General features: G+C 37.5%; 1 protein-coding gene across 5 annotated transcripts in view; it reads left to right on the top strand.

The window, feature by feature from the left end:
- PPARG (peroxisome proliferator activated receptor gamma) overlaps positions 1 to 18,401 on the top strand; it is a 121,732-nt gene that overhangs the window by 33,353 nt on the left and 69,978 nt on the right. The window contains exon 1 of one of the 5 annotated variants that reach the window (XM_077116513.1): positions 12,732 to 15,900. The exons of 3 other annotated variants lie outside the window; for them this stretch is intronic. In XM_077116513.1, coding sequence (XP_076972628.1) covers positions 15,819 to 15,900 — 82 coding nt within the window. In that variant the 5' untranslated portion in view covers positions 12,732 to 15,818. Of the gene's footprint in view, positions 1 to 12,731; positions 15,901 to 18,401 lie in introns of those variants that run through there. One more of the 5 variants, XM_077116509.1, reaches the window with a different exon arrangement.

Raw genomic sequence — 18,401 nt, 5'->3', positions numbered from 1 at the left:
GGCATTGCTGCTGATTTTGTTTTCACATGAGCAGTGCCACAGTTGATGTTAAAACGATACAGTTTTACCCACCTATAAGTCTGCTGTCTAAGTGGAATCTTGGTAGATGAGGCTTCATGTGAGGAAACAAATATTTTATTTATAGTTGGCCTCTGGTCCAGTAAAGATTCAGCAGCTTGAAGAACCAGAAAATTTATGATGAGAAGCTAGATGTGTCACTTTTCTCCATGAGGAGTTTGATTTCAAGCAGCCTGGGAAAAACCAAAGCCATTGTCTCTCTCTATTTACTTGGTAAGTTTTTTCAAGAGAGGGGAGCATTCAACCATGCTGGAATGAAGGTCACTGTGGGTGATGCTCCAGGTGACAGCTGGCATGGGATGCTTTTCTGACGCTGTTGAGAAAGGCCTCAGGTCCAAAGTCTGCAGAGACAACAAATCCCCTCTCCAACATCAAGGAGTAAGAGTGACCATTGTTCCATGCCACGGTTGAGTTAGATTCGGGAAATTTCTTTGACCTTTGAAATTCACTCTGCAAATGAGGTGTTAAAATTCCAGGGGTTTTCACTTGCTTCTTTCCAAAATACTTTTCAGGTTGGAATTGGTGAGCATCCTTTGTTAGGAACGAACCAAACAAACCGACTGAACAAATCAAGGTGATTCTTCGGTTTCTCGATGGCACTTGCAAAGCTCTGTCTTCCCTTGCAAAACATGCATAGCAAGTGTAAAACTGGGCTAACTGGTATTAAATTCTGTTCCAGTTAAGACCTCGAGGAACCATTGAGCTCTAGCTTTTCTCTCCTTGATTCTGACAATCATTTACTCCCCCATTACCACCTCCATCAGAAGAGAATAAAAAGGAGCATTTCAAGTTGTAGAGCCACTATTTTTCTTTTCTTTTTACATGGGCAGGCACCGGGAATCGAACCTGGGTCCTCAGGCCTGGCAGGCAAGCACTCTTACCTGCTGAGCCACCGTGGCCCGCCCGAGCCACTATTTTTCAATTATCCTTGCAATTTTTACCATTCCTCACTAAGGATAATAAATAATAATTACTTTGAGCCATAGAATTGGTTTGGTACCACTTGATATGGGTATAAACCACATATGGGATGTCCTTGATTCCAAAAAAAGCAGATGAGACAATTCGACATACACTGATTACCATCAATTCTTGAGGTCCTTAATTATAGAAGAAGTTTTTCCTGTGAAAACCATTTTGTGTATTTTTACTCTCTGTTAGATCATTAACAGGTTAACAATTTTAGATGTCTAACCAGTAAACAAACTGCCCAACTTCTCTTACATTTTAATTCATTTTCTCACACACACCGCTACTCCATGTAATCAAAAAGATAATGTTATTTGAGTATGTGATTGGTGTTTGATTCACACAGTGTCTGCCTGCCTCACTTGTTGAGGTGGTTTTATGCTGACGATTGTCAAATTAAACATTTTTTCAGCTCTTTTGCCACAATCGAGTCATGTGAAATGTTAGTGAACTGGAATGTACAATGTGTACATTGTTCTAGGTAAAATTGAATTTCTGGTTAACTCAGTCAGCCAGAAAGCCCTTTTAATTTCTGGTTGTGTGAAATCTTACTTAAGCATAGTAAGGCATTTTCTGTCAGCAGTGAATAAAATTTAAGTCGAAATTACTTAATCCTGAATTGATGACTCAGGAAATTATAATGTCTGAATTTCACTCTGAATAAAAAAATAACATTTCAATGTAGATAAAGAAAGTGTTGAAGATTATCTCAGGAAATGCCCTGGAAGCAGCTTTTTAAAAATAAATCATTTTTTAACTACCTTTTTCTTTGTCCTAGGCAGTTGTCCATTGCTTCTAAAGATACATGAGAAACATTCAGTTCATTGAAGAATTTTAAGTAGTTATTAAAATTATATTACACTTGTTTTTATTTTGCATGTGGGTGCTACAGAGCAGCCTCGCCACTCTCTACCAAGATATTCCTCAGTATTATTAATTTTATCAAATTGTGAAAGCTTTGATCTGACACCATATGTAATGCAGTTGTGTAAAAACGCTTTTACTAAGTTTGCAGATATACCTATGTCTGCACTCCAGAGCCATCTAAAAGTTATGTCAAACTTAGACTTGAGTAAATCAAGTCACAACCCAACTTGTACAAAGAAATATGTCAGTAATACAAGAGTGTCTCTTTTAATGAAGTAAAATGCCCATTTGAAATGCAGTCTGAAGAAGGAAACTATTATTTATTGAACACTTCCTAAGTGTCCAGCACTTCATGCCCATTATTTCTTTAATCCCCACAAGGACCCTATTTTACAAATGAGGAAATGGAGACTTAAAGAGGTTAAACGACTTGCCCACAGTTATACAGCTGGGATATGGTGATGCTGGGAATTTCACTGAGATTCATCTCATTTTAAAGCTAGCATTCCTTCCGTTATTTCCTCTATGCCTCCCTGAAAGTCAGGAGACCTGTATCCTAGCTCCTGCACTGTCTTCTAACTATATAACCTTGGATAAACCACTCTCTAGACTACCTTATAGGGTAGTAAGTTATTTGCACTCACTACCCCCCAGACATACTTTTTTTGCTTTCCTTGCCTAGCACAGTCCACACTTCCTTTCCCTGTGTTCATTCATTCACCTGTCAATCAGTTCATCAGTCAGTAGTCTTTACTCACGCAGTAAATACTTATGGAGTATTAAGTATCTTTTGAGTTCTGTGCAAATACCAAAGGTATATATGGTAGCTGACTTCCAGCTCTTAGAATATCTATGTCCTGCTTTGCTTTAGGCTGCGCTCTCTAGCTGAAATCCCATTTCTTCCATTAAGCCTTACCTGACCATTCCATTTTGACATATTCTTTGGAGTCCCTGTAAAACTTATTCCTTTTCTCGTTTATCTGGCAATTAGCCAGGTGCTAACTTGTGACATCTCTCCTATTATTGGCTGTTATTGTTATTTGTGTTGAAAGATATTAAAATGAGATTTGTAATCCAAATGGTCATTATTTGCTTCACATCTGGTTGCTTGAAAAGGGGCCAGATGCAACAGTTCTGCCTGCAAGAGAGCCTAGGGCAAAAACTTTGCAATTCCTCCTTCCTTTGCAAAAGAACTGTCCTGTGTGAACCTTTAACATTACAAAAAGAAGAAAACAAAACAAAACAAAATTCACACCACCACGTTCTAATTATGCATTTCCAATAAGATAGCATTAATGTGATTCTAGATTAATCACTAACCATTGGAAGCATTGGAGGAGGAAGAGGACGTGGAAAAACCAGCTATGGCAGGGCTGACCTGGTTTTTAGTTACCAGGACCAGTGGCACCCCGAAACTTCCCTCCTCTCTAAATTACCTCGCCTTGCTAATCTTAAAGTGATCCTATATCTTGGTTTGCTGAAAACAGTCCCAATTTATGCCTCTGCCCTAGCATAATTTTTTTTGGGGGGGATGCATGGTCCAGGAAGCAAACCCAGGTCTCCCGCATGGAAGGCAAGTGTTCTACCACTGAACCACCTGTGCACGTGTCCTAGCATAATTTTTATGAGTCCTCTCTCACTCTGCAAGTGTGTGGTCTCCTTATTCAATCCCTTCGTCTCGGAGCCACTAATCAGGATGGATAAGCAAGGGGAAGACAGAGAATGTATTAAAGGAAAAATGATATTTGGGTTAATGAACCAAAAGGCGATTGATCAGGAGTCTCAGGAAGTACAATGAAGCTGGGCTGGAAATAGATTTATGAATACTTTATGAACATCTCAAGGTTCCAGGTTAATGCTGGTTGTTCTTGTGGAGAGAGTGAGGGGAACAGACAATAACCAGGTCAGGAGTTTGTGGTATCTTTTATGCAACACTAACATGAAGCTTCCTGTCTGAGTTTTCCCTATTGTCTTTTACCTCGTGATACTCTGAGGACTAATCATGCTGATATCGAATAGAAACACTTTGGAGGGGAAAAAGAAAGATGGAAGATAATAATTCTTTAGAAAAATGGAAATACGTTATTCTTGATAACTTCACCCCTCTTCTTTGAAAAAGCATAGCTAAACATTTCTACCATTTATCTTAATGATCTGCGCAGAAATTTATTTTTATCATCTAGAGAATGTTTGCTGCAGACCCATCTCCTTTACAGAATCCTCCAGATTTGATGGCTGTTATTTTTGTTAATACTCAATTGTTGAAAAGATCCTTTATTCTATTTACAATTACTTTTTAAGTGATAAGAGCAAAAGTACTATTGCAGAAAAATATGAAGCAGAAAACAGTCATTCATAATCCCACCACTGAGAAATAACAAATGTTAGCATTTCAGCATATTACCTCTCAGTTTTCTTACTCCTATTTATTCAATGACACTCTTAAGTAACCACTTGAAGAAAAATGCTTTTTAGTGTTCTCGGAACAGAAAGAAAATGATAGTCTTATATTTGCATAGAGCTTTAAAATTGGTAAAGTTCTTTCATAGAATAATATAGATGGGGGTAGATAATACTTTCTGTTTTACATATCAGGAAATTGAAGCCTAGAAATGTACAATTAACTGTGGTGGAGCCTGGATTAACCCAGAGCTCCTTTGTGGCACAAGGGTTGAAGTCCCTGTTGGCCCACCTTAAGGAGTTAATTATACTGGAACTTTCTAGTACCAAAAACTAGATCAGGTCTAAAGAACTGATTATGAGAAACTAATCATTAAGCTGAGAAAAGGAGGTGAGAAAGAGGAATACTGTATTTCAATAATGGCCTTTGGATTTGAACAGGGACATGATTCAAAAAATGACAGCCAACTTGCTTAGACTCTTACCTCCAAGTCAGACAATGGGGCTGAGCTTTTTGGGGACATTTAAGTTTGGGGGTATAGGGTTCTTTCTTGAAGGCCTTAAAAAATCAGTGTCCTTTTTGTTTGGAATTTATCACTCAAGTCTTGGACACTTAATGTTATACTAAGAGGTATAACTGAACTAAATGTTATCACTTGAAATGAGTGTATTTTATGATATATACCTCAAAAAAGTTACTTAAAAAAAAACCTTCTTATAAAGAACTCTAGGACCTCTACTGAGGAGACCCAAGATTAAAAAACACACTGTTTTCATGGAAAGAATGGGCCCAGTGATTAGGGTAGCATGGGTTCTAGTTCTGGCTTTATTACCAACTCTGTATAAACTTGGGCAAGTCACTTAACCTCTCTGTGCCTTGGTTTCCCCATCTGCCAGTGAAGAGGGTTAGATCAAATGTCTCTAAGATTTGTTGCAGATCTGACAGTCTTCTCTTCTTACTTCTGATATCCATGAATACCATCCCCTCTTCCCAACCCCCACTGACCACCCCCCACACTCTTTCCAAGTTCCCTTTAATCAGGGTGGTATATTGCTTATCTCATCAAGTCTTGGACACCGAAGCTCCCAACCTTAATGCATAGGTCTTTTAGGTACACAGTTCCCAAAGTGTTTATCTATCAGAATGTTCCATTCTAGACCAAATATGCCATCATTCATTAGTCGGCTGGAGGCTGTTCTCATCCTGTGTAACTCTCTTAGGGAAGCGCTCCTATAGATAACAATACACTTCTCCTGCAGGCAGTACATGAAAGAAACAATAGGCTATACAATGGAATCATACCATAACATTACGCAGAATGAGAATCCGGTCCATTGTTTACCCCAGCTGCCTAAGGAGGGAATTGTACTCTTGGATCCCCATAAAGATTTTGGCTTGTCCACCTCCTCGGATTCCCAAGTAACAATTAAGCAATCTGGCCTCCTTCCCACCTCTCATTTCAATGTGTAGGATGCTTGTCAATTTGCCCAAAGTGGCTTTAGGCATTTTGAGCTGTTCATCTAACTGTGCGCAACAGATAGCAAGTGAAAACATAATGAGAAAGAAGAACTGAGGCAAGACTCCCTTTTTTTTTTTAATTTGGGGCAGGGTGCTTGTTTTAGAATTGAAGGAGCTATTTCTTGTCTGACTGCACATTTTAGTCTTCTTTTCCCCTTGGGTTTCAACAAGATGATTCTGCTGGATACAAATTGAAAGTTTATTAAAATAAAGCTCAGGTTTGTAAATATAAAAGCATAATGTAAAGAAAAAAATAACGTATTCCTAGAGCTCACTATATCTGACTAAAAATTCCTGTGTAGGATGAAAAAACTGTATGGTTGGAATGTGGTTTCATTAGTCTGCAAACCTGTCAGGAATCTTAGACTCTTACTGAAGTTATGCGGGCTCACCGACTCACCTTGGAAGAACCAGTCAAGTTTGTATTCTACCTATCTCCTATCATTTAGGAATAACCACTGACTGAAAGCAGAAAATCTCTGCTAGTGGCAATTTCTAGGTAAAATTGAGATGTTATTTATATTATTGAATGGCTGGTGGATGGTTTTGGTTAGGCAACATAAAGAAAAAGGATTGGATTCCGAAAGAACCTAGAGAGTAATCCTACTTGTAGCTGTCATTGGACCAATGAGAAGAGAGAAAAGTGAAGTTGAAATAAAATCCTCTTAAGATAACTGGAGAAAGTTGGACTTAGATATAACAGTCAAGTATTTTATGATATGAGCATTCAATGAGCAGAGGAAACGGACATCTCACCAATAAGTGTGGCATTTAAGATACTACCGTTTTAATAAAAGAGAACAAATTAAACATTCCTCCTTTCTAGTAGGAAATATATCTCAGGGTAACCACATAGTTTCAGTTCCTAAAGGAAAGTTCTTCCTATACGGAAATGCCAACTAATGATAGCGGGAGTGATAGGATTAGAAACACTTTGTAAACTCAAGTCAAAGTATTGATTCAGGAAAAGATGGTCAAATGTATTAAAACATTTAGGTGAATGAGTGATGAAACAACATCATTCTAACACTGGAGTAACGCTACACTGATTATTTTCTAATTACAAGGAGAGAAAAGTAACCAAGATCAAGTTAAACTAATATTATTCTTAGCATCACTAAGCCCCCTTCAGATGCTGGAGGCCTCTGATGGATGAAATAGAGAACACACAACATCCCTTAGAAAATATTGAAGCCAAAAATGTTTGACATGAATCCATAACTCCACAGATAAATATCCAGTGTATAGGAAGCACAGAGGATAGAGGTGCAAGCTAAGTGCTGCTACAGGAAAAAACCAGACAAATCCAGAAGGTGGGACATTCTAATGACAACTGCCTAATCTCTTCAATAAGCCACTGATCTTAAAAATAAGGAAATTACTTGGGGGAGACCTTAGGGGCATAAGAACCAAATGCAGTGCACCATCCTAGTCAGATTCAGATTTGGAACAAAATGTGGGGTCAGCTGGGAAAATCTGAATATAGTCTGGGCATTGTTTGAAATGAAAATATACTGAACTAGAAAGGTGGAGACGATTGTTGGAAAAAGCAAGTTACCACCAATAAGTACCGTATCTCATTTTGACTAAGAAATAGCAGTACTAGATGTGTATATATTTGTGTGTATGTGGCTGTGTGTGTGGATACCCATGTTCATACGTGTATACACAGTAAGATCCAGAAAGAGAAGCAGTAAGGGATTGACGTTGATTATCTCTGGGTAGTGGAAATAAGATGATTTTATTTTTTACCAAGCTGTATTTTCTAAGTTTCAGCAGTGAACATAGATTGCTTCTGTAATAATAAGACGTTATTTTTTAAAACCTCTTTTCATTTAGAAAAGCAATAGTGTAGTCTGTCCTTTAGGGAAAATAATGTTTCCTTTGAGAAAAGCAAAAGCAGAGACTAGAACACACTGTGGTACTACTTTTCAAAACACCAAGCATCTGTGGTTAAAAGGGCAGATGTTAGGTTGTATATATGGTACTTGAATAAAAAATTTTAGGAAAGAATTGTGCATTTCTACAAAGTCAGGGGTTGATAATAGGGTGATATATGGGGAACTCTGTATTTTAAGCATGATTGTTCTGTAAACCCACAACTTCTCTAATAAACAAGTACAAGGATTTAATATGTGTAAAGTGTATTATACTTAAGCTGAAACTCTTATTATCTTCAGTAAAGAGGTTTCTTTTATCCTGTACCACACGTGTATGTAATTGTTCAGTCTCGTACACACGATTCAGGTATAGTTCTAAAATATTTTTGTGGCTATTGATCTAAATTCATTATTGAGTCTCCCTTGGGCTTTTAAATTCCACCGCTCTCCATAGGTACCCTACACTCAGATTTCCATTTAACCTAATTCCTTTTCACTCTTTTCTTTATTCAATCTTGCCTTTTCCCATACTCTATTCCATCTCCTTGCCACCAGACCAAAGTTTTTCTTTTCAGGGTTCATCTCTAATTGCTTTTCTTCCCTGAAGTCTTTTCAGATTCCTTCCATCCCTACTCTCCATTAGCAGGGACCTGTCCTTTCTACAACCTCTTTGGTACTTAGTTGCATCTGGTTTAAATCTCTTCCTGCCACTTTTTAGCTATGTGACCTCAGCAAATAACTTAAATTCTTTGAGGCTCAGTTTCCTCATCTGTAAACTAATGATACTCACCTATTTCACAAGGTTGTTATGAAGACTAGAGATAAGGGATAAAAATTGGTGGTACTATATTACATGAGGCTTGACACAAAGAAAAGGTACTACAATAACTTGGTCATTATGATTTGTCCTTGTCTCAAGTCTCACCTACTTTCTCTTGCAGTACTGTGATTTATACTTGTCTTACTCCTCTTCACTAAAAAGAGGAAAGTGACTTGAGAATTGAGACCCAGTCTTACTCATCTTTGTATCCCTGGTTATATGACACTTGTGTCTATTGCTTGGTCTGTAATAGCCCAATTATCTAATCCTGACATTGGCCTCACCCTTTTCCTTTCTGCAAAAAAGAGGGAGCTACCTGTCAAGCCCATGTCGTTTTTATGGTCAAAATAAGATGTTCTAGTTTAAAACACTTAGCAGAGCGCCTGACAGAGTAGGTGCTCAATAAATGTGAAATTTGAGTCTTAAAGCTAGTTTATATTTATCAGTCTGCTAATTTTCACTAATGTTTTAAGACAGAGTCTATAGATCAGAATGTAGAGCCCTAGAATGGAACCGATTTTATAATGCTCTGGGGAGTGGAAATATAATGCTGTTATTTTGATAATATGCATCTAACGAAGACAGTAAACATTTAGTTTGGCCCAATCTACTATTGATGGATTGATGACCCTTAATGGAAAATAGACCCAAAAATATTTTCCGTACTACCCATTGTTTAATTTTCATTAAAATTCAGTTTTATGTATGAATTTCACAGATATATTTTATTCTATATCAAATGTCTTTGACTACAGCTGTGGCTTGAATGTGTCTATTTCTTCTGAGTGGACTTTTAAAATTCATATTTGTTTTTGAAGATTCCATATGCTACTTGTATACCCTACCTGCCTGAAAATTATTTATGTAGCTCATTTGAACACAAAAGTAATGGGAGGGTTACTTGGTGACTGCTCTTTTTGTTATTTTCTTAATTAAGTGCCATTGGATTGATTTTTTATTAGTCCAGTCAAATTTAAATTTTGCTTGGAAGAATTCATAGTATGTTAATTTTGAGACCTACTCTGTTGCAGGCACTGATTTATTTAAATCATATCCTCTAAGTCTCATAATTACTCTCTTAGATGAAAAAACCCAAACTAAAAGTCCAAAGTAGGTGACAGAGCTTGAATTCAATCCAGGTCTATTTGACTCTTTTTGCCATACTGACCAAAGACCTATGGGCAGAGTTTTACAGCCAAAAAAATCATCTATTCCATGCTGCAGCCCTATTCAATAGCTGCTATTATTTTCTTGTTTTGCTTTCAGTAATCTCCTAACATTGTTGTATCAGCTGAATTAAATAATATACAGGCAAGGTATTTTTGGTTTGTTATGTCTCATTTATTTTTTTTGAGAAGTCATGGGTTTAAAGAAAAATCATGTCAAAAATACAGAATTATCATGCAGTCACCATCTAAGGTATTTTTAAATTGGGGCATTGTTACCTCAAAGTGGACATTTTCACATAATAATGCTATTATTTTCATAAGGCCAAGGAACTGTGTCAGTAGAAAGCTGTTGGTACCAAAAGATCCCCAAGATTCTATGATGGCTTATGAAGAACATAGGAATGAAGTAAAGGGCATTTATTAGCAAAATAAAAATATTACCAAATCCTAACTCACTGACCTTGAACTGCGGGGTGACCGTTCATATTTTTGTGGGTCATGCGTCCCTATTGAGTCATATAATACAAATGGTTTTATGCCGATGAACTTCTTACATGTTTGTTGGCATTCAGGATCCCTGATAGGAACAATTCCTGTGAACGTTTCATTGTAATAATTTAATGAGGGAGAGCACAGTGTAGAGCTTTGGACTGGAATCAAGAAACCTGATTTCTGGCTCAAACTCGGCTATTCTCTATCTGGGTCATAACGTCGGGCAAACTGATTGAATTTCTCTGGAACCCATTTTTCCCTCCATGAAAAACTAAGAGCGAATATGTGTAACCTTCCTGGTATTAAGCTTTGTGAGTCTGAGATTTCAATAGTCGGTTTCCTTTAGCAGGATCACAGAACGGGGAAACTGCTTACTTTACATAAAGCACACCAAGCTTGCTCGTAGGATATCTGTGGGTTACATCCCTTACAGACGTGGCTCACCAATGACTGGATAGGTTACCCAGGAAATCTCTATATAACCAATCTGGAAAAATTAATTGATAAAATCTGAAAACCAAAGAAGATAGCTAGCTATTTTAGAGGTTTCGCATTTCCCGTAACATACCTATGGGTCGGTTGAAAATATAGCCTATGGAAACCCAATTACTAGAGAATTTTAAAAATTACCTGCAAAGACAAGTCAGCATATTTTAGGTGGACTTCTTTGGTTCAAAGATACAATAATTTGAAAAGTTTTTAATTGATCCCTAGAAGTGGTCAGACACGTTAGGCTCTTTTTCAGGTACTATAGGCAATGGGGGGGAAAAAAAGGAAATTCTCAACTGATTTTTCTTTTTGAGAGTTTTACTATTGGGCATTATTTTTCCAGACAAAAGTACCTTTTATACTGTCCCCTAATTACCAGTCAGATATGAAAAGGAAAACTCAGAATTCAAACATGAGTAAGAATATAATATACAGAATACCTATTCAACTTCCAGTAAAATAATTGTAGGCATCTCAATGTCAGACCCCAGTGGGCTTTAAGGATTAATCCATTTTGCAGAAAGGTGAGACATCTGGACCAACTATCGATGGACTACACTATAGGTGAGACGTGTGGACCAGCGAAAGGACCCAGCAGATTTGTGGCTGAGCCCAGGTAAAAGCTTTAGGACTTTAGAATCTGAATCAGGATTTTGAAGATCAATTATACACCAACTGAAGAAAAAAAATATATATATATATATATACACACACACCAACTGAAACTGTTGGTTTCAAGGTAACGTAGTTTCATTCTGTTAGTATTGAAAATCAAGATGGCATAGTGGTTTAAAATATTAATCTTGTATCGAAAATACGTTTCTTTTTAAAATTCTGAAACCAAATTAGAGTTCGTGATTAAAGAAGAATGAATTTCTCTACCAAAAAAGACAAAAGCAAATGAGACGTGTCTGTTTTGGTACTGGCCATCCCCTGTCTTTCTGTGGGAAGACTCAGCTTGCTGGGTGGGTGGTGGTGGAATTTACTTCTAAGAAGACAGATTATTTGTTCCACTAAAAGGCATGTGTCCCATTGGCACATCATTCTTCCCATGTTGTCTGCCCTTTGACTCCGAAGAAACCCTGAACTGATGCAACCACCAGCAGAAGACAAGGTTCCAAGCCAACTTTAATTGCACTTGAAAAATGCAGCACTTCTTTTGGGTAAGGGGAGGCATGTGCTGCAGCAGTCATGCTGGTCGTTAGCAATTATCTCACTTCCTCCAGAGAGAGCACCACAGGGAAATTCAAGTCTTGTCCGAGCAAGAAGATTGATGCTGTTATTGGTCCATTAGCTCTCTCAGCTCCTCCTTGAATAATCCATGTGAGAGGAATGTGGCAAGCAGCTGCCCTGTCATCATTCACATCAATAAAAACAATAAACATGTATTTTTATGCCAACTAGGGACACTGGGCTAGACTTCAGAGATACAGAGAGGAGCAAGATGCTGTTCTTTCAAGGAGCTCCTAAACTTTTAGGAGGAGCCTAAGTTTTAGTAACACTCACTAATGGAGCAACTTTTGAAAATGGGTTGATAGCAAAAGAAAATAAGACTCTAGGTAATATTATATACCGATCCATCCAAAGTTTACATGTAAGAAAAAGAGAGCTTTGAAAGCAGTTTTTAAAATCCAATCTAGAGGATAAAATCCAAATTTAAGTTGTAGCTAAAAAGCAAAATTTTAATTAGCTTTCAAGAATAACCCAACATAAAAGTATATAGATCCTGTTTCATGGTGATCTTTGACTTAAATCATGCCAAACACTGTACAATACTTGGGGGGGGGGGAGAACTTCGTACAGATAAAATACAGTGATTCTGTTAACTATGGGTTTTTTTTAGGCTTTCTCTGCCTTTTTAATAAAAAATCATTCATTTTTTTAAATGATTTTTATTTGTATACTGTACAGTGGGGTCACATTTCATTCTTTTCCCATGTGAGTATCCCGTTGAATTTTTGTTGAATTTTTTGTTTGTTTGTTGTTTTTGTTGGTTTCTGTGTTTGTTTGGGAAGTGCATGGGCTGGGAATCAAACGTGGGTCTCCTGCTTGGCAGCTGAGAATTCTACTACTGAGCTACCCTCACACCCCCCAAATCATTCACTTTTATTAGTCTAGGTGCCTTCTCCTAAAGGTACTGAATTGGAGGAGTTTGTTTTGGGGGACTGAGTATTATTTATTTCCTTTTGGTCAAAGACAGATTCCATAAAGTAATATTGAAGACTAAATATCAAAGAGTAGCTGTCTCATCTCAGTCTAACACTAGACTGTCAAGTGTTTTCCACACTCATGAACCAGGATAGAGTTAAATAAACTTTTCACCCTCTTCATGAATAGTCATTCCTGATTATCCCCATTCTATCTCCTCCTGCCGGTTTGGTAGTATACACATAACCACATACATTATAGATATCCAGAAGTTCATGAAGAGCTGCCTTCCCAACCTCTAGATCATGCAGAGCCCTACATCCCTCAGTAGAAGGAATTGAGTTAGCTTTTGTGCATGGTGCCTAAGGAAGGTGGCTCTTTTACCACCACTCCTTACTCCATAAAATTACCAAGGACTCTCCTTCTAGGGGCTTCTGTACAGAATAGCAGTAGACTTCTATATAGAGGTTTCCTTGGTTAGGTGGAAACCTCCATGATTCCATTCCAATGAAATCATTTTTTAAAGCATCTTATAATATCTTCAGGTTTTTTTATTATAAAGAATTGGATGCTGGGAAAGCTGAAACTATAATGGTAGAAATACTCACATGCATGTGTAATCTCATGAATTTTCTGGTGACCACACGCTGTCCACCAATAAGAAAGACTTTGTTTAAGCAAATATACTATTTCTGATATATATGCATGATAATTGGCATTCAGAAGTTAAAATCAGTTAAGAGATCACTCTTGTAGGTGTATTTGGGATAACTTTAATAAATACACTGAAATATGAACTCATTGAGAACAGGAACCTTGGCTTATTAATGTATTTATTTTCTATGCCTAGAATAATACCTGGAATTTAGTAGGCATTTGACAAATGTTGAATGAACAAGTGATGGATAGATGTAAAATAAATCTTTTCAGTGTCTAAGAACCCAACAAGTCTGTAATTAGATGGAAATGGATTTTACTCAATTTATTTGGCCCAGTTGATTTTGGTCCATTTTTTTCCTATGTGAGCAAATTGTGTTTGAAGTAAACTCACTCTACAGTATTGTAAGACAAAATATTATAATGAAATTTAATATGAAATTTGATCAGATAGTCTGCATTGTATCGACATTTTGTGAGTGGCTTGGGTTGCTTTGTATATTGCTTGGTTTGTATACTGCCATTTAATAGTAAATACGGCTGTAATTTGCCTACCAGACACAAACACATCTTGGAACCTTGAGGAGGAGTATTTGTAGGCAGAATGACACTTTAATTTTTGTTCGGTTTTATTAGAAAGAACGAAAGCACCCTTGACTTTAATAATTTACTTTGATTCACCCAAAATCCAATCAAGAATCTTACACTGAACCACACCCTCAAATATTATGTCATCGTGTCGGGATTACTTTGTAACATAAATAAATTTCCCAGCATTGAGAGGGAAGGAGCAAGGTGTTTATTTAGAATTCACACTGAATATGGCTAAAACTAGTTCTACACAACTAGAAATGCCTCAGCCATTTGGACTGTCAAGAAACTTGCTTTAACCTGAGAAACTGAATGTAGATGAACTATATATATATTCCATGTGGGGAAAATTGGGGTAAGTATAACAGGGTTATTGCCATCTGATTTTCTGCCGTACGTGGGGGTATCTTTTTAAGTCCACAAGTCACTGCAGTTTTATTAGGGCCACTTATGTGACAAGAAAAGGCCTGCTCCCACATTAGGCATTTGGCACAGCTAGCATTTCTCCTTGCCAAAAAGGGCAAAGGCCTTGAGCAAGAAGCCAGCTTTTTCCTGATTACAAAACTGACCACAATTCCTCGCCAGCCTATCAGCGTCACTCTCTGTTTTTTTTCTGGTAACGCGCTATTCTTCACAGAGAGTGAAGAGAGTGGTTTTTTTGGTCTTTGTTTTGTTTTTTTTCATTATGACATGGCACTTATCATTTAAACATCACCTGGTGTTCAAACATCAGCTGATGCAATATTGCTGCATTTGTCACTGATGGATAAAGCTGAAAGTTTTAAAAATGTAAACCCGATAAGTAAAACCTTAGTGAGTGTCAGGCTTTGTCTCCGTTCTCTCGGCTATTTAATTTTATAGAATTTGGGCAGCAGGCAGTGTCATCTGGGACTACGAAAAGCAGTAGAATGCCTTACAGATATAACGTTTCAGTGGCGTGCTGATACCAAATTTATTTATTTTTATTTATTTTTTATTTTTTTATTAATTAAAAAAATTAACACAACATTTAGAAGTCATTCCATTCTACATATACAATCAGTAATTCTTAATATCATCACATAGATGCATATTCATCATTTCTTAGTACATTTGCATCGATTCAGAAAAAGAAATAGAAAGACAACAGAAAAAAATAAAACGATAATAGAGAGAAAAAAATAAAAATAAAAAGATGATTACATATTTGAGTTCCAAAGTTTTCTTCAGATGAGGGGATTCATAATTCAACCAGAAGCTGAGCAGCTAGAAGAAACTTTGTCCAAATAAAGTTACCCGGCATGTCTTAACATGGAGATTTAAAGTGTACCTTTTAAGAAGCATCTGATTATCGAACCACCTCTGTGCTCTGATAATTCTCAAGACTCTATGGTCTGTGCCCCTCACAAGACACTTTGCATGTGGGTCACTGGCCAGACAGTGTGGCAATGTTTTCCTTGTAATATATCAAGTCTTGCCAAAGCAGTGGACAACATTATGACACAACATTTTGTCACAGCTGGCTCTTTTAATAGTTCCTGGCCTGCCAATTCAGGCCTGGTCCTTTTGGTGTTTATTCCCGCCTCTCCCAAATATTTGGAAATGGAGGTCTTGACTCATTGGTGTATTCACGTGTTCGGTTACTGCAAGTCGTCGTCTTCTTTTTTTTCTTTCTTTTTTTTTTTTAATGGATCAGTCCTTTACAAGAAATAGACAGAATATCAGTGTGAATTTCGGCAAATCCCTATTCTTTGCCAGTTATGGGTGAAACTCTGGGTGAGTCTCTCCTTGACTCAGAAAGAGATACCTTCACTGATACACTGTCTGCAAGCATTTCCCAAGGTAAAGTGTATTCCAGAAAGGGCTTTTGGGGGGTACGTGGGGCATTATGTAAATTTGTTCTTATGGCTATAAACTACAGAGAATGTGTTCTCCAAATTCTGTTTGTTCTAATAGTATCGTGTTTGTCCTCAGGGACGTGGATGTTTAATCCGATGCACCAGTGTTCCCTTCGAAAGCATATTTAGAATCTTAAAAAAGAAACTTAGACCAATACCTATTTTATCTTTGTGAATGCCTTCTAGTTCCTGAATTTTAAGCATTACGGTATATTTATATCTAAAAACAACCCTATTCATGTTTATTTCCTGAGATTGTGTACATTTCCCCAAAGTACTTACGCGCTTTTTAGAATACTTGAAGTATTCACCTTTTGGTCTTTTATGTTAGATGTCTTTCGGAGCAGGTTTTCATCCCTTTTACAGCACTTGTATCTCTCCTGAAGTACTTACAGCCCTTTTCGGTTCTACTTTGAAACCTAGATATTTGTGTACATTTTATCTCCCCAGGGAATCATGAGCCCCAGAGTGCAGGGGTCAAGTTTTATTCTTTTTTATAGTTCTTATTATAAAGAATAAGGATTATTCTTCATAATACCACCTAATGTACTATAGAAGGATAGATTGGGGGGACCTTGCAGAATATCTCTTCTAAGCATCTCATTGTACATACGAAGAAAATGAGGTCTTTAAAAGGTTAAATGCCTATTGCACACTAAAATGATTAATTGTTACTTCTACTAGGATATGTAAGATTCAAATAGATACCTCATTTTCCACCATTTCTTTCTTGACCTTGATAAAATATAAGTTCTTTATTTCTACAGCTCCTTCTACTGGAATTTCGTAGCACCGCTTCTTCTGTTTTGTATTATCTTGTATTTATTTCTATGTCTGTATTTGCTTTATTTTTTACCTTCTCATAGATTCCATGTAAACGAGTGCTAATTAGTGTGATTCGGGTCCTAGTATATAAATGCTAAAGCATTAAAATTGTCACATGATTGTTTAAATATGGGTGACTACGTTTTAACTTTTAGTTTTTCTGAAAAGCCTTAACTTTTAAGATTTTCATCACAATTTTTACAAACTTCCAGCTTTTTAAAAATTAAGGAAAACTTTTCTGAAGTTCTATTTTGTTTTATTGCCATCATTTGGCTTGTATACCTCTGTCACCTGAGCCTCTGAAGTAGGAACTTATTTTCATAATATTAGATGAAATGCTGTTACTCTATTTTTTTTTTTTTGGCAAGCCATGGAAATCATTGCTGTGTTTCTACAGTTAATTTAGCATGCATTAACAAAGAATGTCCTGGTTACACTGTAAAATAATTCTTGAGTCAAAACTTGGTAGTTTTATCTATTTGAAAAAGGCATGTCTAGAACACGGTGCAACATGGCTTTTAGGTTAAGTGGGGGCAAAAGCTGTTATGGAAAGGAAAGGTTGAGTGATTCAAATTAGTTTGCGTTCTGTGCTAATCTCTTATTTTTATTCCTTGAATTTGCCCCATGTTTAATTTTTTTTCAGTCTCTCCGAAAGAAGCCAGTGCTTTCCTTCTTAACTAACATGGTAGAGAATAGAGCTATCTATTCACAGTGAAAACCCTTCTCTTCTGTGTCAGTATCTTAGCCCTTGGTCTCCTATGGTCCTTGCTTGCTTCTTATTTGTAAGTGCTGTTTTTCTGTTAAAGACGTGAGTCCCTAAAGGGCAAAGGCCCATGGTGGTGATTTCTGTTATATTTTGTAGGTTGCCCGTAAATGCTTACTGGCAGACAATTTCAACTCCCCCACCCCCCTTCCCCCACTGCCAAAACAGACAGACAAATAGACCTGTAAACAAATGGGGAACGTGATCCTCAGGAGCTACCTGGGGCCAGCAGAGGCCAAGCTCCCATCCAGAGCTCGAGCTCTGTCCAGATTAGCTGTTTGATTTAGGCAGGGCGGTTAATTTACGTGCTCACCTCCGCACGGACAAGGTGGAATTGGAGGTTCTTTGCAAGGTGGAATTGGAGCTGCAATTGAAGAAACTGTAGCTCTCACATGTACAACCCGGATATTCAGGTCTCCTACCCCTGTTCATGAGATAAAACTCTCCACCATACTGAGCCCACACATGCCCATAGAGGACCTCTGCTTTTTCCTGGACCCCTTTTTCCTATGACCCCTCTCTCTTTTCCTCCTGAGCTTCTCCAGCAGCTCTCAGTAACCCCAGGCTGCTTGGCAATCATTTCAGCTCACGAAAATTGGCAGGATGTAGGGGAAGCAGCCACCAACTCCAACTGAACATGCCTCCTACTTTTAGTGCCAGACCAAGTCCTGTGTGAATTTTCCATCTTTTAGTTGTTGCACCAGAACACTGAGAGATGATGACACACTTGTCCTCAGTGGTGATTGTGCAATGGGGAAATGCCTTAGAGACATGGCAAATGCTGCAACAGGAGATGCTTCGAAATGAGAGTCTCCCCTGAGTTAGGAGCAAGTGATTGATGGCATGCCTTTTTTATT

Source organism: Tamandua tetradactyla, chromosome 9 (assembly GCF_023851605.1).
Source record: "Tamandua tetradactyla isolate mTamTet1 chromosome 9, mTamTet1.pri, whole genome shotgun sequence".
Classification (NCBI taxonomy): domain Eukaryota; kingdom Metazoa; phylum Chordata; class Mammalia; order Pilosa; family Myrmecophagidae; genus Tamandua; species Tamandua tetradactyla.
This window is presented reverse-complemented; position numbering and strand designations above follow the sequence as displayed.